This window comes from Mesitornis unicolor, unplaced genomic scaffold (genome assembly GCF_000695765.1).
Source record: "Mesitornis unicolor isolate BGI_N332 unplaced genomic scaffold, ASM69576v1 scaffold1585, whole genome shotgun sequence".
In the NCBI taxonomy this organism is placed as follows: domain Eukaryota; kingdom Metazoa; phylum Chordata; class Aves; order Mesitornithiformes; family Mesitornithidae; genus Mesitornis; species Mesitornis unicolor.
The window spans coordinates 1-19,986 of NW_010185967.1; the positions used below are offsets into that span (position 1 = coordinate 1).

The window sequence follows — 19,986 nt, forward strand, 5'->3', positions numbered from 1 at the left end:
TCACTTTGTTTGTTAGGCTGTCCTCCAAAATATATGACCGCCTTTGAAGCTTTAACAAGTGTTTCTCACTTTCTTCAGCTTTGATCTTCTCATCACTGAGCAGTTTTTGTTGCCATTTCAATTCGTTTTCCGTTTCAAGAATCTGGAATAAAAATAGAGCAACAAATACAAAACAGCATGAGAACCTACCTGACACACACCAGGCCATTCAATATTTCAGAGTCAAAATACTTGGCAGAATAAACCCTTGCTTTAGTTTGAGTACAACTAATTTAAAATTTTGGCTTTGAACGTTTCTCCTTCCACTAAGTAAAGCCTGCCAACCAGTATATTGATAAATCCTTAGTATTGTAAAGAAAAAGCATGCTAAAACACGTTTGGACTCATTGTCTGCAGTTCCTGTTTACAGATATGAGTAACACAGAAAAGTAGTTTGAGTAGGAATCACACTAAGAACTACCTAGAAATTTTCATTTCACACAGTTTTTTGAGTTGGAGTGTTGTCAGAGTGCTGTTAAATTATCTGTGGTAATTTATTATTTTTACTTAATAAATAATTTATTGTTATATTAAACTAGCATTCCTTTTACTAAACATCCAAATTTCCTGTAAAGTCAAATTTTTACAGCAAGACAATTGATAGTCAAAACCAGGCAAATTGGAAGATATTGGTAGTGAGATTCTCCTGCCACCATAGATTTGAATTAACTACAGATATTTGAAGTGATTACTCAGTATCTGAAAGAGGCCTGCCGCTCAATGTACACCACCCAATTCACTTGTCTTCACTGTGTGAAGATACACCTCATCTGAAGAGAAATACTAGTGTCAGAATTTGTTGGCTTTAGTTTCAAAACCTTGGAGCACAATTAGAAAACATACCATTTAATCAAATTAATTTTAAAAATGCCTGTTATGTCTTTTGGTAATAAAACCCATGTATTTTCTGGTTCCTCATTTATTTTTAAGTAAAGCAACCTCAGGTAACATTTTCAAATCAATTTACACATATTTTTAAATACCATTCCGTAAGACACAAGTTAAAGTACTCCAGTATTCTTCAGTCTGGGTATATAACATTAATACTTGTAAGATATTTTTCAAGACAGCTTCAAGAATTAACCATGTTCCCCTACCAAGAGTTCATAGTTATTATACTTTGATTAAAGATAAAGCACCTTATCAGCACTCTCCTGTAGTGTAATCTCCATCTTGTTCTTCTCTGCTTGAGTAACTTCCAGCTTTTCCTGGAGCTGATGTCTCTCCTGTGCTAACACATCACACTGTTTCTCCAGCTGCTGAAGTTTACTGCTTTCACTCTCCGTCTTTTCTTTCAGTTCTTCCAGCAGCTGGTGCCTTTCCTTCGTTACCAATTTTAAGACCTCATTCAACTTGACTATCTATTAAGAAACATTTTAAAAGAGTATAAAATCAGCAGAACTCTTCAAAACAAAAACTCTTTTTCTGTAGCTAAATTTTATTATTATGACAACATCTATTGAACCAGTAAAATAGCACAAGTTATCGTAAATACGTGTTATTCTAATGAGTCCTTGAAAGGATATCCCTTGAATTATTTCCAGGTTTCTTCTTACTGTACTTGCCTTTTTCTTCAGCTTGTTTATTTCTTCATTTAGTTTTTCTTCAGTGTTTCGCAATTTTTCTTCTCCATTTGCTAGCATGTTCTTCTGGATATCAGCTTGCTCCTTCTGATGCTTCAGTTCTTCCTGTAGGTTTTCCATTTCTATCAGAACTTTTGAGGACTGCAGAACAAGGTATTACATGAATGTTCACACAGTATGACTAAGTTTTGCTATCAAGAGTTAAGAATAAGTCTAAGCATTTGAATTTCTAGGAAAGAATTATCAGGATAATCAGTCTTTTACTTAAGAAAAAACCCATCTCAGTTGTCATTTCCCCCATACCTAGTTTAAGAACTCCAAAGGAAAGCAGTCTTTAGAAATACAATCTTGATCACTTAAAATAGGGGGGGGAAGCAAAAAACATGCAAAAAAAGGCCAAAAAAAGTGTACAAAAAAGCAAAAAAAGCCAAATGCAAAAAAGAAAAAAGGAGGCAGAACTAAAGACGAAAGGGAAAAATGTTGGGGGGGGGGAGAAGGGAACATGAAGGGAATAGATTATGTCATAGACTAAAAAAAAAAACCCAAATCAAAACGAAAACAAAAACAAAACCCAAGCACCTCAGCAAGAAAGAGACCCTTATTCCTGTGGCAACTGCCACCAGTTACATGAACTATTTGTTCAATTGTTTAGTAGCAAGATTGTAAATCTAGTTTGCAGATTTTAGTTTTCAAATGAGTTGGTCCATACCAAAAGAGATCAGTGGTTCTACCTGAGGTTTGCTAAAATTCATATGAAAGCTTTTATTTCTTAAAATAATTTGCAGAGCTTCTCTCGGGAAAACAAAAAATAAACAACTTACCAGACTTCCTTTTAACTTTAGGGATTATCAGCTTAATTATTTTAGCTACATATCAGAATGAATTTGTCTGAAATAATGTATCAACATAAACATGCTTTTCACACAAGCACTTGGAATATTGAAATCACTAATCTGCCAGAAAATAAGTGATCATGAAGAAGAAATAGGATAGCTAACAGTTTTTTCTCTGGGTTTAGCTTTCTCTTCATCAACCCAGAATGAGCTGAAGTGGTAGGAGAATTAAGCTGTGAGATATCAGTAAACCTGGATTACCTCTAGTGTTCAGTGCTAAATTCAAAGGCACTGTAAATGCAAGATTTAACAGCAACTTGTGAAGTGCTTCTCCAGCAGGTGGGAGACACCTGTGCCTTAACCCAGAACATCACAGGGACCAAAAGGGCAGGAATGAGGCAGGGGGAAGAAAGAGACAGATCCCAAAATCCAAACTGGATTAGTAAACTAAATTTTTAGTTTACTGCTGCTGTGAACAAGTGAAAGGAGAGGAAGAGCAACTGAATAGCAGAAGGCTCCATGACTGAAACAATTTTGAATGGTACAACCTACTTTTAAAACAATTTAAGAGATTTTATACATACTTTCTCCTTGCTTTCCTGACAGTCAGCCTCTAACCGGTCTCTTTCTGCTTTACAAGTCTCTACCATTTGCTGTAGGTCATCTTTCTCTTGATTAAGTAAAGCGATTTTCTCAAGCTGTTGACAGATCTCCTCATTCATTGCTCTTTCAATTTGTTCTTTTTCTGTCAGTAGCTTGCAACATTCAGAAGAGACGCGAGTCAGGTTTTCAGAAACCTCAGTGAGCTGAAAAGACAATAAGAATTGGTATTAATATTTCCAATAATTTCTAGAATGGCTAGAAGTAATTTGATAGTTAATTTGGAAAAAAACCCAGTAACATTCTAATTTTGTTGTCTCAGTAATCAGGTTCTGATTCAAGAGTGCTATTGGATCATATTCCACAAGCAATATCTGTACATATGGGTTGTTGTAATTGGATTATTTTGAACAACACCTCCATTATTTTACTGCTAGAGCAAGAGAAGAAACATGTAACAATTTTGCTTAAGTCTCTTCTGTCTCATTGTTAGACGAAAGCAAATGTGTAAAAACCTATAGGCCATTGTAATTCCACAAAAATTACTCCATTACTGTATCTACAGCAGATAGGATTCATTCTAGCAACCATTAACGTCCTCTAAAAGCCACAATAGCTTCAGACATGAAAACAGTAAGTAGGTAAAAAATCTATAATAGTGCAGCTAGTTAAAGAATGAGCTAAACTGCCTTTTAGTTGGTCAAGTATCTTCAGAGTTACATAGCTAAAAGACATAATATGAGAATTTAAAAAGTTTTAAGACTTGGAAAATACATTGAAGTAAAAGAGTGGCATTGATGCCAAGTAACATTCCATCATTCAGCACTACACCATGTTTAATTTTAAGTAAGGGTAGTAGCTTGCAGGTCAAATTGCATTTGATCATCTTTTCACTGCTCCTGTTTCTATGAAATTCCTTCAAGAAGCAGTACAGGGGGAAAAAAGGGGGAAAACTTAATTAAATTTTGTTACTATATGTACTGAACCCTTACAAACTGAAGTCTGCAGAGGACATGGGTTGTCAATCCCAATATAATTTTTGTTTAATAGACAATACTGCATCTGACCTTCTGCTGCAGTTCATCAGTTGTTTTCTTCCATGCCTCTTGTGCTTTCAAGAGTTGATTTTCTTTTTCCAAAATGCTTTCTTTCAGCTCCACAATAGTCTCCTGATACTGTCTGAGAGAGTCATGAGCACATCTCAGCTCTTCCTGCATCTCTGAATTCTTTGGACACAACACAGTTAAAGTACATTAAAGCCCAAACAACACTTCCAAAATTTAAGACAGAAGTTTACTAAAGCTATTAATCTAAAGGAATAGGACTGTTTTTCTTACCATGCTAACTGTCTCCAGTATAGTTTCTTTCAGCTGGTCTCTCTCCTTTTGGAGATTCTCCAGTTGCATTTTAAGATTATCATCTTCTCTTTCTGTCAAAGTACTCACTTCCTGACAGTCATGCAATTTTGGAATAAAATCTGTTCTCCCCAATTCTTCAGATTCCCTTTGACATTCATTAGCCTTCACTTCCTCCATTTCACGCAGTTTCTTTTGTGCCTGGCTCAGCTCTTCTCTCAGAAGAAATAATTCTTGCTCAATAGATTGTTCTTGAATCTGTGGTATCTGTTTTATAGCAAGACAGAAGTCAATACACTTGGGGAAGTAACTAAGAGAAACATGACTGACTTTTGACAGGTTGATTAAGTAAAACAAACAGAAGCAATGTTTTATAGAGAATAATATTTTTTACAGTATAGAAAGATTTGACAGAACTCAATATGTAATTCAAGTTTATTGAAATAAGACATGTAAAGGTAAAGTCTGAAGTGAGGACTTCTGAAAGAAGTTACCAGAAATAGAACTTCAAAGCCATAATTTAAGCCTAAGGGCAGGGGGGAACCCACAAAAACCTCCCAACAGCAAAAAAACCACAACCCCACAAACCGAACAGAGATCTATCCATATTTCTAGTCTCAGTAGTAGACAATAATGGTGCCAAGACAATTACTTCCTTGAAATTTGCCCACTCTCTCCATAAACACTAAAATATATGCACATACTTTACTTTTTTCAAAGTACAACACATACCTACATGTGAAATCATGTTCAAATGTGGAAAATGTTGACTGCAATGTCCCTTAGCACGCAATGCCAGGAAAAAGCAGTTCTATCTACGCTTCGAAAAAGTGGATCTGCCCTTTCCAAATGAGCAATTTTTAGCTTCAACTACTTACAGAACCACGTCTCTGTGCAGATCAACTCAAAACACCACCATCCTATACCAAGTTAAAATTATATTTACAGAAAAAATGTTTGTAATATCCTGCTACTAGCTGCCCACATACAGCAATATGGGTGGAATACATTTCAGGTCACAATACTAATCCCAGTGTTTAATGGTTTACAGTCAAGTAGCAAAGTATCTTTTTCTCCAGTTTGTTTTGCAAATTACTTTCACTCAGGTGAAAGTTTAAATAAGCATGCTTTCCATTACAGCCTTAGCATAATCACAGAATCACAGAATATTAGGAGTCGGAAGGGATCTCGAAAGATCATCCAGTCCAACCCCCCTGCCAGAGCAGGATCACCTAGACCAGGTCACAGAGGAACATGTCCAGGCGGGTTTTGAATGTCTCCAGAGAAGGAGACTCCACAACCTCTCTGGGCAGCCTGGTCCAGTGCTCTGTCATTGTCACAGGGAAAAAGATTTTCCTTATGTTTACATAGAATCTCCTATGCTCCAGCTTACCAAAGTTCCTTCCCCATACTCTTCTTTTTTCAAATGTAAACTGTCCAGCTTATCCTGTAATGAATTGTTCTCTTGTGTAAGGAAAAAGATTTGTTCCTTTAGCACTTGAAGCTGATCACTTTCTTTACAGTTATTATTTTCTGATTTTTCTTCAGCAAGCCGGTCTCTTTCTAACGTGATGATTCTTGTATCTTCCATTAGCTGTGATACCTATAAAAACATGTAGGAAGACGGTATTTCCATCAATTCAAAACCAAAATTAAGTCATAGAACAATGGAACAGTTTGGGTTGGAAGAGACCTTTTTAAAGGTCATCTAATCCAACCCCTCCTTGCAATGAGCAGGGACATCTTCAACTAGATCAGGTTGCTTAGAGAAAAGTTTTGTTTGATTCACTCTGCTACAGTATTTTTAACATCAAACCACTGTAAGCAAACTTGGAAAAACTTCCAGAATTGAGTCTTTGGCCTTTGTTGCCTGTTCTGTTTTAAATGCTAACTTTTTAGCGGTCTTTTCACCCAATATTGGCCAGATTTTTATTTAGAAGGAGTCTTAGAGGAAGAAGCCAAATAAGAAACACCTGTTGGATTATTTCTATACATCTATTCCAAAACCTACAAATGCTGAATTGACAATCATTGACTTAATGTGTCTGACAGCCGATATATTTCAAGAAAAACCCAGTCTCACGTGAATTCTACAGATTCTCCCTCCAGAGAAACTGTGCCACTGAAGCAAGTGTGTAACATACAATATACTCTGCACCCTTATTTATTAGTTGCAAACAGGCACAAAAACCACTGGATCAGCCTTCTGCTGTATGTTGGCAAGTAAGCTTCCATTTACAACCATGTGCTACACTTCTCATTGGGACTGAGCATTATAAACCATTACCTTCACTCATAAGAGATAAGGCAATCCTTATCTCTTCTTCCATTTGCCATCTAATGCCACCACTCAGATTAACAACCATGGGGACACACTACTTAAGCAAAGGTTTATTGGAGTGCACACTACAGCTTGAAGAAAGCTGTACAGCTTTACAGAAATAGATCAGCAACTGGTAAAGACTGGGATCAAGCAGTACTACTTTCTTGGCCACTTTCTACCAAAGTCCTAAAAATTTTTTAAGGACAAGCAGAAGAGATTACAAGCAGACTAAAATAGGCTTGTTTTCACAGTGTTGGAAAACACATTAAAAGCATTTTTATTTTGAATTATTACATAACGTTTTACCTTTATTTCAAGTTCTTTAATGTTCTTACTTAGTGCCTCTTCAACACTTAGAACCTGAGATTCTTTTTCAGAAATAATTTTCTCCAACTTCATGACAGTGTCCTGAGATTGCTTGAGAGAATTCTGTACATTTCTCACTTCTTCATGTGCCAAAATGTTCTTTGGAATAAAAGGAAGAAAATCCACAAAAGAAAATCTAAGTATTTTGCAATATTAGTAATCATTCCTTGATTAAAAAACCCGAAAACCACACAGAAACCCACTCCCCTACGTATTTTAGTATAATTTATAAGTGTTCTTACACTCTTCCCCTTAGTATGTATAGCCCTTTTCTATAAAAGCAGAATTCCTACCATTGAAACAGTGTCCTCTATATCCTGTTTGAGTTGGTCTGTCTCAGCTTGGAGAGACTCCTCCTTTTGCTTCAGGTAATCTCTTTCCTGGGTAAGAGTTTTTACTTCTTCCTGACATTCAGTAAGCTGCTGCAGAACTGATTTGATCTCTGAATCCTTGGCTTCCAGTCTCAACTTCATAATCTTTTCTTGCTCTTTTAATTGCTCCATTTCATTTAACTTCTGCTGAGTCTGAATAAAATCTTCTCTTACCTCAAGAAGTTGTTTGTGTTCTGCTGTCTTTTCTTCCAGTTCTTTAATTTTGCTAGAGAGCTTTAGTTTATAAAGGAAAAGGCCAGACAATTTTCATTGTAATGTAAAACTGCATCATGCGTACATATTCTCACAAAATATTATTATAAGATTATGTATTAGCTTAAAAAGGGTGAGAGATGCTAGCTTTCAACAAGAGAATAGGAAGTCCATAATTTCACTTTAAGTCACTACTTACATTTTTTGCCCACATTAAATAAGCATTTGCTTATGGAAACTTCCTATGGTTTCTTTTTGGCCGCAAAAGTCTTACTGAAACATAACACCACACATGAAACTGTACATTATCTTAGGAATTATCAAATTAGGAGTTACCAAATCCATAGCTGGAATATGAAAAGCCGTAGTAGTGCCAAAAGCCTAGTGAAAACTATGCATCTTTAGTTCCCTTTTCTTAACTGCTTTATTCCTTTCCAATTGTCAGTTTATGTGGTGATTCTCTTTGTTTTGAAAGATCTTTTGTTCTGAATAGACACCAGTTCCCAATAAGGAAACTCCATTTCTGTGACTAGATAAATTAGTTCATAGCAACACGTTTAAAAAAAATATTTGCATAACATAGATGACTTAAGAATGGAAAAAGAAGAATCAAAAGGTCAACTACAGAAGGAAAATACATATCCTGGTGCAGCATATGCATTTCTTAGCCTATGGTGAGAGAGACCATTGAGATGCATAATCCTGCAATGTTATACACCTGGCATAGAACAAGAACAAGTAATATCGACTCATGCTAAAGGAATTTCAATGCTAGTGTTATTTATCCCTTTAAGACTGCTTCTCCAAAAATGCTTCTGTTTTTATACTGTCAATGAATTTCTCATGTCTTATTTGTAAAAAGGAGCAAGCTGGCACTGACCTCTAATTTCACTTTATCCAAAGTTGTTTTACACTCTTGTGCTTCTTTAGATAGAATATCCATTTGGAGCTTCATTTGTTCATTGTTTTCTGATGCAGCTACATATTTTTGCTCTAGTTGTTTGTGGAGCTCTTTAAGTGCTACGTATTCCCGATCAGATGTCACATATTTAAGTTGTGCATCTGCTAGATCATCTTTTGATTTTCCAATTTCTTCAGTCATATGTTGAAGTCTAATTTCATTATCAGCTACTTCAGAAAGCAGTTTCTCTCTTTCTGATTTTAACAAGCGTATCTCCTCACATTTTTCAAGAGTCTGCCAACAGAAAAGTGATATTAATAGCATTTTCTAAATCAGTATCTGTTATAGCTGCATAATAAAAACCATGTTCATATGCAGATATAGGAAATAAAGTACAGGCAAATACACAGCACAGTACATTGAGTTTTGCTTGGCTGGGCAGGAGCTGTCTCGTAAACAATCCTTCAAAGAGAAGCAAGACAGACAAGCCCCTTCCAGAACCTTGAAACTTCTCCTCTAACTCTTCAGATGTTCTAGAAGTATTTCAGTTTTCCTACATTTGAGCTAGAACTGGACTGATACTCCTAGCTGTAACTCCTACACTGAATATTTAAATATATCAATACTTTCTTCACGATACAGTCTATAAAGTTGTTAACATCTAACTAGGTTTTGTTTATTAGTTATTGCTTATTAAGTTTATTAGTAAACCACTGGAAGGGTTTGAAACTTTTTGCAAAGTATTTGAGGATAAAGAAACCTAGAAAGTCTTTCCAAACAAACCCTTTAAGACATTTATAGCAAACTTTGTCTACTAAGCCCTGACCTGCCAAGTAAACAGAAGTTTCCTTACAGGCTTTCCAGAACTTGCAAGTTAAATCTCTCACTTCTCAAGCAGCATCATTTCTGCTAAGAGGTCTTGAATTTTTGTCTGCCCAATTAGACAAAAATTCAGTTTTAGAACAGTAAACCAGTGTCAAACTTCATTATACATACACACACGGTTATCAATGGTGACCGCGGCAAATGGTGGACTAGAAATAACTCAGGTTATTTGACTTCATATCCAATAGGTCTCCATTAATATGTTACCAGTCAAGTACAATTAAAAAAAACAATGGAAAAGTTAAATTTGTTACTTACTTCTTTCTGCTGTGTTGCAACAGTATTTTGTAGAGACTGAAATTCTGATAGCTCATTTACTTGTTTTTGTAGAAGTGCATTCTCTTTCAACGCCTCTTCTAGTTCTCCTTTTAAGTTAGCAGTCCTTTTTTCCAGCTCCACACGTGAGAGCAGATCTAAAAATTAAAAAGTTTAGAGGAGTAACAGTGTGACAGAAGAAAAGCATGCTTTAAATCAGCAGAAGATTTATAATGCATTCTGGATTTCATACCAGTATAACTTTAGAAAAATATATTTTACAGTGGCCAACAATTAAAAAATGAAGCTACTGAATTTGGTGAATCACTTGTTAGGCTAGCATCCAGTTTATTTTAAATTCTCCCTGGCAACCTTCATTAATTTGATTGTCTTTGTGTAAAAAACCAAAATGTTCCATGAGCTGCAGTTTTCCAAATAGTTCAAGAAAGTCCTGAAGCAGTTACCATGTTCCAGTAATACCAGATAATCTAATATTTTCTATTAACAGAAGCTCCAAGTATTTGAGAAAACAATAGCCAAAGTCTACCCCATCCACTCAGGATTATGGGGAAAAGGGAGGAGAGGAAAAAAGCAACACCTGAAACAGTACCTTTTGGAACTTTACCATCCATCAGTGAAGTTAGCCTTGTGTTTTCTTGAAATACAGACTGCAACTCCTTCTGCAAGTCAGCTTGCCTTTTTTTATAACTGGCTTTTCCTTCTTCTATTTGTCTTTGATAGAGCTGAACATCCTTTTGCATTTGCTTGTAATTAAGTTGAAGTTCACTCTTCAGGAAAACAAAAACAACATGCAATTCACGTACAAAGTAAAATTCTACTTGCATAACATTTACATATTACATCTGTCAGATTTCCCGTTGTCACTCTAAACAACTTTTGCCTTGTTAAATATCACAGAACAAGCCACAGTTTTACATTAGAGGTCAGGGCCATAACTGCTTCTACTATTTTGTCTTTACTCTTTGAAAGAAAGCTCCATCCACTTCTGAGTTTCAAATCTCTTATTCTCTTTTGTTCCCTGGTAAAATTAGCTTTGGAGTCTTATGTCCTAGTAACTCCCTAAAGATTGTTGATTTGCTTGCTTTCCCTCGAACTAACAACAAAGTCTTGTGGGAGAAGGCTCTATTTTCTTATCTTTCTCCTGAAGACCCATTTTCTATGAGTTCCATAATAAAAACATCACTTGGAGCATGAGTCTTTAGCTTTCTCCAAATACTCTACCACATCTTGTCTATCGATTGCCTTCTTCACTAGCCTAGGAGAAGATAAGGCCCTTAACAGTATTTTGTACAGCTATAAATGCAGTTCAACAAATACTTGCCATCTTCTCCTTCAGCTCCAAATTTTCACTTCTGAGAAAGGCAGCTTCTTTTCTGGCATCCAAGGCTATGGTTTCACTATCTGAGATGGATTTCTTCAGCTGCTGAATTTCCTCAATTAGCTTATCAGAATCTCCCTGAAAAAAGACAGATAAATATCCAAAGAAATAAGAAAATATATAGGCATAATACAGGAAATATGTTCATGAGAATGTGGTTAAAATGTAAATACAGGCTTAGGAAAAAACCTGGTAAGTTTACTTTAAAAGGAATAGTAGCAGGTTCACTTGAGACACAGGATAAAGAGCCGCATTTCCCATAGCTTTACTTTACCAAAGTACTGCTGTATGATAACATAGTAACTAGCATTTAAAGCTTTGTAAAAAAGTTTTCCTAACATCTGCAGGGAAGCATATTTAAATTATACCAAGGTTATACCTAAATTTAACCCATTTCCAATAAAACCAAAACCATCTCTCAACCTAGCAGAAAACTCAAATTTACCACTGAAAAAGATGTGTCCTTTTTTTCTGCTCCTGCTTTCTTTAATTCTTCCACACGGTTCTGTAGTATCTTTATTTTGTTATCTTTCTCTTTCAGCTGTTCCAATTTGGAGTTTATTTCTGCCTATATGTTGAAGAAAAAAAGATTGAAGATTTCCGTTCCCAGTTTGGTTTTTCAGATAAGTATTTATGAAAACCCCACATTTGCATAGTAAATGATCATGAATCTTAGACATATCCTCCAAATAGCTGGTAAGACTAAACAGAGCCCAATGATATCTAGGTCATTCTCAGCAGTAGCAGTATTTCAAGATAAAAACCAACTACTTTCATACAAGTCTCATTGCATGTAAATTCATGGACAAGGCTCACCTCAAGTTCCTCATTGTACACTTCAGCATTTGAAACTAGCTTCTTTAAGTTGGCAATTTCATGCATTAGTTGTATCTGTGGAGCAAATTGAAGCAAAATTGCAAAGGATGTTAGAAAGCACCCACACCAGTGGTTTAGTAGCCAACACTACGAAAATAAGCAAGGTCTATGTTGCCTTTTCTTTTCGATTTGTGGGCAAACCACATATACACACATATATCTATTTAAACTGCTACAAAGCAAGTTGCTACATATTCTTTCAAATGGTTAGATGAGTTTTAGCTTCCCAGTAATTAGAAAGCACTGAAGTACAATTTAATTTGCAACACCTTAAGAAGCAAGAGCAACGTGATCAAAGCAATTAATGCAGAAATTGTACAGATATGACACTTCAGATTCTAGTCATGTTAAGCTTTTTATGACATAGTGCAGCTATTTATAATTTAATCTATTCACTAACAAGAATGAAAAAGTGCCAAAATTGAGGTGAAGCAAGCCATCAACACATTCAGTGGCATCCTCTGAAAGGAGGCACAAGAAGACGACTAGATAGAAAAGCACTTATGAAACTGAAGAACTCTTTTCTTTTGGTCTTTGCTAGAAAAGCTTTATAATAAGCACTCAACTACAAGTAATTCTATATAGTCACAAGCGTAGGTAAAGAGAAAATCCAGTTTGTAATTTTAAAGGCAGTAAAAGGCTTTAAAACAAGCACTCTCCTGTGATATTTTCTATATAGGTTAGGAGTATATTGAGAAGAAAACCCAATCTGTAATCATAAAATCAGCAGATGGTTGTAGAAGATACAGTACAATACTACTGTCATTCAGAATAATAGCATATACCTGTATATATCTGTGGTGATTTAAATAAATAGTTTTTGACTAATGTATTTAGTGAAATATGTGACCTTTCAGTATTGCTGTAATTAATCTGCTACATGGGTATCAACGAATGGTTACATTTTACAGACTGTCTTCAGACACATCTGAGAACATGAATGATTGAAAAAGCAATTTTGTAATAGGAGGCGTTTTAGAACATTGCATCTGTTATTAGATACAAAAAAGCTTTGCAGGGAAAACTGTAACTGAGGATTTATTAAATGCTGGCCGATAAGGAAGATAGGACAATTAGCCTAACATATAAAGGGACTTCTAAAAAAATTAAATACAAGCTAATTCATAATATATTATTGATCCATTTAAAAAAATATTAATATATCTTTGTAAGGAGCACAATGGAAATGAGAGATGATCTTGTTAAATTGTAACTTGAAACAACAGTGCAACAGGATATAACTACAGCTTCAACTGTAGTTTCATGGTCAGAGCATATTAAACAGACCAATGCATACAAGTAATCTGCAGAAAAGGTATCAGGAAAGAAGTGGAGTAATACATCCATGTCTCAATACGTTTAACTAGACTTCAGTATGCAAATCTCTGAATTTTACACTCTGAGTAAATCCAGCTTAAATCCTGGGTTAATTCATTCTGTTGTTGCTGGACGTATCTTATAACATCAACTGTTTGTCAATCAACATTGAATTATATGTACACTGAATAAACTCTAGAAAACATTTGAGCATAGAAAATTCTTATCTTACCTCATGATCTTTTTGTGTTTGTTTTTCGAGTGCTTCAAATTCATCTATTTCTATTTTTTCCTTCAGTTTCTCCTTAATTTCATTTATTTCTAGTTTTAACTGCTTATTTTCCAATACTACGTTATCAAAGTTAGCTTGCAGGTTGTTGAACTCTTTTACAGCAATATCCTGAAGAAGAAACACAAAGAACTTTAGAAGTTGTTGTTAGAATGTCAGTCTTATTTTTAGAAAATGCAGAACAGACTTACCTTTTCTAGTACTAACTGTTCACAGAGTTCCACAGTCTCTTTAAAGTCATTCTGAGTCTAGAAAAATAATTGCTCTCAGTTAACTGATTTATAAGATCAAGCAAGCTTAGTATTATATTCATTGTTGCTTCTCTTTTCATTGCTAGCCCTGCTTAAACACCAAAGCTTATGGATTACTCACCACAAAACCAGTAGAATTATAGAACAGTCCCACAGTTTCACAGAGGTGACCAAGAGACTTACTTTCTAACTAGCTATAATTTTTCAGACACACAGAAGAATACTGGGGTTCCACAGAAGGGTAAGGCTGATCTTACCAAGTAGCATGCAATGTATATGCACTGTATTAGATGGCCAAAACAGATTATTATGTTACCCAATTCATGTCGGGTCCAGCAGTCCATGTTTCCGAAATTTCATCAGGACCCATCAGACATTGGTTGTCATGTACAGAACTCTCCAACATAGCTGATGTATTAAAAGAAGAAAGATGTATTAAAAATACAGAGTAGCTGTAGATTTTAAGCTGTATATCAAGAATTATTTTCTTATCTAAGAACTTTATCACATTGGAAACAATCATTCAATGCCAAAGATGTAGCACATTGAGTTCTTCTGAATCTCATCATTTTCTCTTGTGAAAGCGAACAACACTGAAGTCCAGTCTCTATACTTATGCTGACCACCTTACCACAAGTTAGTGACAAGCTAAACCAAATTGAGAATACATACTTAATTACAGACTAGGAAAGGCATTTAAGCATTAAGAAAAGAACCACTCAACACTATCCTGTGTACCCCTCACATACAGAAAAAAACCCCAACAACTCACAAGCAAAAAAGCTTGACAGAAGGATAGGTAATAAAGCTGTAAGAAAGTACAATTCAGCAACAATACTGCCCAATTATTCTTATCTTCAGTTCATCTTTCTTTGTCCCTTCCTCCTAAAGTCCTTGAATTTCTCTGTATCTCAGTCTGATCTTTGAGTAATGACTTCTCAGTTCTTATTGAAGATTTTGAAATTTCACACTCTCCTTCTTTCTTTCTCTTCCTCCACCCTGCCCTCCCTTTTGAGGGGAAAACACGGTTTGGATAGATAATCTCTGTTAAAGGAATAACTCTGGCTACTTTTACAAAAAAGCCTGAGGGGCTGAGGTGGGCTGTATGGCAGAAGTATTTGTAGACTCTGCCTTTTACCTCATTAACTCTTACCTTTGGTTTTAAGAAATTAAGAGCTTAATATCCAGAAAAGGAAAAAAAAAATAATTTTAAAGTGTGTACAGGGATTTTTTTTTTAAATTTGTTCTATCAAAGAGTCAAGTTATTCCCTTTAGAAAACTAAGTAATGCTTGCAAAGTTATCCAACAGGAATTTGCTACAGATTATTTCTCCTAGGATAGAAAGACTCATGCTCCCACTTCTTAAATTAAATCAAGCTTATTTCCAGCACAAGAACTACCAGTGTTCTTGTGCTAAAACCACTTCCCTTCCAGGCAGCATTCTTTGCTGCCAGAAAAATGTAATTTCCTTATTGCCTACAGTTAACTTTCAAAACTGGGTTCACCAAACATAGTTTGAATAGTATAGAGCCAAGTAAATGTAGCTTTTGTATTGTCAGCAAATTAACTTGGTTTTCAACTTACATTTATTAAAAAGGGATTATTTCTCATTTCAAAGTTGTCTTGTAGAGCTTTTAAAAATTTATTTCCTGAAGATACTTACAATCCTCTATGTCTGGTAGTGCTGACAGAGACCATTTCTTTTTTTTTGCTTCAAGCAGCCTTGGTTTTTCTAAGTCTTCAAAATAGCTCACATCTGCCTCATTTATTTTACCAGGAGCCCAAGTAACTCTTCTTTTTCTCTTGGCCTTTAAAAAAGTATTTACAGAAAACATGATACAACCAAATCACTAAGTAAAGAGTAGATGTTGCATTAGGCTAGTTCTATAACAGTACCAAAAGCTAACTAGACAGAGCTTTGAAGTTTCTTCAAAATTAAACTACACCATAACAGTTTGAAAGCAAAATGATCTGCAGCCTGTTCACAGCAAGGCACCAATGAATCAGTACTCACTCTGAAGTTACTTTAAAATAAATTTCCCCTTTAAAAGTAAGAAAATTGTGTGAAAATTGCCTATCAAACTTGTTCTTCATTGTCAATAAAATCCTATGTATTTAATATTATCTTTTGCAAAGTGTTTCAGAGTTAACAAATAGGATCTAGAACGGATACTTACTGCAGTTTTCTGTTTTGAGGAAAAAGAGGCAGAAGTCACCAGCATCTCTGTTAAGTTCCGTATCCTATCTTCCTGTACTTTCTGAAGCGAATTTTTTTCTTCCAACAGCTGGGCCAATTGGTCTTTCTCCATGGCGTGAATTTGAGTCTTTGAAGACACCTTGCATAAAAAGAATATTAATCAAACTGACATTTTAAGAGCACAAACTATTCCTACAGAAGATACACAAATACTAATATTTAAGAACAACTATACACATGTATATTCTTTTGAGTCTGGAAAATCTGCCTTTAGTCTTTAAGAATGAAACTGACCATTCCGTCTACAATTTACCTGTAGACTTAGTATTTAAAAAAAACCTCACGGGTCAAAAACTCACAAAATCAGCACAGCATTAGATTTTTTGGGGTGGGGGGGAGGGTGGGAGGGGGACGACAACGGACGACACCAAACAAAAAAACATAAACAAACAAAACATAAAACAAAAAAAACCCCACGACATTCTTTCAAGCATAACATAGTTTAAGTTGACCTTCCGGTGGTGCTGGAAGCCCAAAGCTCATTGAGCACTGTGATTTACTTGTCAAATAACAGCAAGCTACTCTAATGCATGCGTTATCTTAAAATTTAAGTACTGAAAATTTACTCTGTTGTAGAGCAACAACATTACAGTAGCTTGTTTTTTTGGCAACTTTATCATAAGCTTACAACATCTTTGAGTAATTTAAAGTTCACATGGGATTTTCCAACAAACTCTTCTGTATTTAATTATTTTCCTCACTACCTACTGTCTCAGAAGATAGCAAACATATGTCCAAGGTGCAAGTTTATACTGCAAATTAATTTTCTTTAAAACTAAGAGGTCAGTTATTTTTTCTTAAACTTTTCCTATGACTTTTTATTAAAAAACAAAAAGCCTGTTTTGACAATTTTCTTTACCAAAACAGTATGGTTCAAAATTGTGATTTTCCTGTGCTTTGTCTTTTATGACTTATGCTCTAGCAAGGCTTGGAAGTCTGTTCCTCAGCTTCATAGATTTTTGGAGAAAGATGAACGCATGAAAGACTACACTGTTTGATGGGAAGTTACCATTGTTCATTTTCTAAATGTATGTTCTGCCTACATGTGATTTAAGTTTTGCCACTGATCTTATGCAGTTGCAACATCTTGGAACTCAAACTGAAGACAAACATCAATAAGGGGGGGAGGGAATCTGAATTGAGTTGGACTCTCATTACAATATAAGTTACTTCTTATGTCAGTAAATTATTTTTTTTGATCTGTGGCAATACTAAAGTGTGCTATAAGACATGACAAATTTATATTTCTCATATACGTTAAACTACAGAAAGCAATTCAGTGGACCTAACTGAGTGTTACCTTTCACACAAATACGTTGATTATCATCAGCTTTTCTAAACTTGACATCACCTTTTCAATTTCTATTCTTTCAACAGAAATGGCAGATATCACTTGAAACAGTTTACCTTCCCCTCCCAATTTAACTGGTTTTGGTTTAAAACAATGTTTCCAAGTAGCTATCAGTACTAAGGATAGGCTATCTTCAGTAAGTTTATTACATACCTCTTCCAGCTGCTTTTTCAAATCCAGAATTTCTTTGCGATACCTCTTCAGAAGGGCATCATCATCAAGTACTTCATTGACTTTTGGAGTATTCCTCATTCTTTTGGCTGTATTGGCAAACTGAAACAATATTCTCTCGTGGGCAATACAGAACAAACATATCAAAGGACTTACTCCGTCTCATATTTCCCAATAGACAGTTCATTAGATAAAGAGTAACATATAAAAAAAGGACAAAAATAGTTACATTTGCTTATTTTTCATGTATTCTAAGTTTTGAAAAGGTAAGCTTCCTTTCTTTGTTATTAATAAACTAAAGAATGAAGCCTAACATTCAAGCAAAAAGAGCAAGTTCTTTTTAATTTATTAAAAAGCTCATTAGACCACCAAAAATGAAGACAATCCTACCTAAAAGATACAGTTCACAAATAGTTCTATTACCCTCCTTTCCTGTAGGACCTGTCTAATAGCCTGCATTAGCAAAGACTTAGTCTTTAGTCTTCTAACTGCATTTGGGAAAACGCAAGTGAAAAAACTACTGCCTGCAAGGTGAGAGAAGGAGCTTTGTTCCAACTGCAGGAAAGCTCAAGACAACCTAGTACAAGATGACTGGAAAAAGATGCTGTTTACAAAAGAAATATTTCAAGTTCCAAGTCCTCAGAAGACCTTTTGAAGATTCAAGTGACTACAGATCCAGCAGGTTGCATTTTCCACCCCTCCAACCTGTCTACAATGAAGCCTTGAGTCAGAATAATGCTTGAAAATGGGCAAGAAGCTTTACCTGAAGAGTACTGAGCGTTTCATCAAAAGAAACAGGAGTAACTGTACAAATAATAACTGTCTTAGCATTTCCTCCAAGGGAGTTCTGCAGAATTCGAGTCAGCTTGCTGTCTCTGTAATTTACAAAGCTGATGAAAAAGAGGAAAGAAAAAAATATAAGAAAGAATTCATACTTTTGCATACGAAAAATCCCAGTAAATATCTTTTCTAGAGATTTTTTAAACAGTTACCTACATAAAATAGGATTATATATAAAGGATTTTAATTTCTCAGTTTATTAGCAACTTCTCTTAAAACAAGTACACAAACACAAGTGCTTACCCAGAGGAGTCATCACAAAGTTTTTTGATAACTTGACCCAGAATGAACAAGCTCCGGTTTATATTGCATCCTTCTTTCAGTCGGACACCTAGGTATTGCACAGTATTTTTTTAGTTTTTGTTTGTTTGTTTGTTTATGTAAAACATTAAGATATATTTTCAACCTGGCAAGCTTTTATGCTATGTTACACTCAGAGGGATTATCTGCGCCAATCTATCACAAATAAACATTAATAATCTTTACATACTAAGTAGCTGGGCCTATAAGAACTTTATTTTTGTTTCCTCTTTATATTTTGCAAATGCCCATATTTACACGTGTAAGTATACCAAGCCAGCCTTAGATACAACTTTTCAGTTAGTTATTCCTTGTAAGAGAGAATATTAAATTGTGTTCCTCTCAGATCACTTTTTTTATGATTAAGAAATGATTAAGGCATTTTTGTGCAACTTCATGCTGCCATTGTTAACAATCAAGCTTCCACTTAGTTAAAAAGTGAGCCGTCTATTCACTCCTCACCTTTACATATGAGTGCCTAGAAGCTTCTAATGATTTCTTTACTACAGGTGAATCTTTACCGATTCAGCTCCATTCTACTAGTTCAGTGCATGACAGCTGCTGGACCTGCTATTCTAGAAAAGCCATATTACTATCTAATTGTTCGCACTTTACAGCATTTTCAGTATTTTATCAAATAGACCCTGCTCTACCAAGGTGAAAACAGATTATTTATAAACAGTAAGTAATGCAATAATAAATAAAATAATTTCTATCATAGTCTTTCCTAAAAGTTAGTTAACAAAAGTAGTCACCAGAAGAGTCTCATTCAACACTCACCTTCAGATCCTGTTTGACTAGCTCTTTCACTGCCTGCCAGATCTACCAAGTTCTGCAAATTCATTAAATATGTCACAGGTTAGTTCTAAGACAATTTAGGTTTAGATCCTCTTAATTCTAGACCTCTGCTAAGAATTTCGTAACCTAAAGTTACACTTTGAAAAAAGCAAGAGGTCTGTCATTACTGGAAGTAATTCATAGCTACTACACACATACTATTCAATACTTTCAAGGTACATAAGGACATGGAATAAGTTTGTATGAACTCAATTAATACCACTCTGAACAGTATTTCAAACTTGCGGTGCAATTTCCCCTACTCTCAGTAACAAAAATATAGTTTATCATTACAGAAGTGTTAACTACAGATTCAAGCTGTAGGAAACTTAATAGAATCACAGATTATCTGGTCCAATCTTTCATGGGAAAGA

General features: G+C 35.0%; 1 protein-coding gene across 1 annotated transcript in view; it reads right to left on the reverse strand.

The window, feature by feature from the left end:
- Window positions 1–7: 7 nt before the first annotated feature.
- The window catches only part of CENPE (centromere protein E, 312kDa), a gene marked incomplete at its 3' end in the record, with an annotated part of 28,939 nt that continues 8,960 nt past the window's right edge, over window positions 8–19,986 (reverse strand). The window contains exons 12-34 of the mRNA XM_010184981.1: window positions 19,556–19,607; window positions 18,719–18,806; window positions 18,399–18,525; window positions 17,618–17,737; window positions 16,034–16,192; window positions 15,520–15,664; window positions 14,173–14,264; window positions 13,797–13,853; window positions 13,549–13,716; window positions 11,569–11,691; window positions 11,067–11,201; window positions 10,335–10,512; window positions 9,728–9,882; window positions 8,564–8,878; window positions 7,393–7,704; window positions 7,040–7,198; window positions 5,804–6,013; window positions 4,393–4,677; window positions 4,123–4,281; window positions 3,040–3,261; window positions 1,605–1,763; window positions 1,179–1,400; window positions 8–142 (exon numbers count right to left, since the gene is read on the reverse strand). Coding sequence (XP_010183283.1) covers window positions 8–142; window positions 1,179–1,400; window positions 1,605–1,763; window positions 3,040–3,261; window positions 4,123–4,281; window positions 4,393–4,677; window positions 5,804–6,013; window positions 7,040–7,198; window positions 7,393–7,704; window positions 8,564–8,878; window positions 9,728–9,882; window positions 10,335–10,512; window positions 11,067–11,201; window positions 11,569–11,691; window positions 13,549–13,716; window positions 13,797–13,853; window positions 14,173–14,264; window positions 15,520–15,664; window positions 16,034–16,192; window positions 17,618–17,737; window positions 18,399–18,525; window positions 18,719–18,806; window positions 19,556–19,607 — 3,777 coding nt within the window. The remainder of the gene's footprint in view (window positions 143–1,178; window positions 1,401–1,604; window positions 1,764–3,039; window positions 3,262–4,122; window positions 4,282–4,392; window positions 4,678–5,803; window positions 6,014–7,039; window positions 7,199–7,392; window positions 7,705–8,563; window positions 8,879–9,727; window positions 9,883–10,334; window positions 10,513–11,066; window positions 11,202–11,568; window positions 11,692–13,548; window positions 13,717–13,796; window positions 13,854–14,172; window positions 14,265–15,519; window positions 15,665–16,033; window positions 16,193–17,617; window positions 17,738–18,398; window positions 18,526–18,718; window positions 18,807–19,555; window positions 19,608–19,986) is intronic.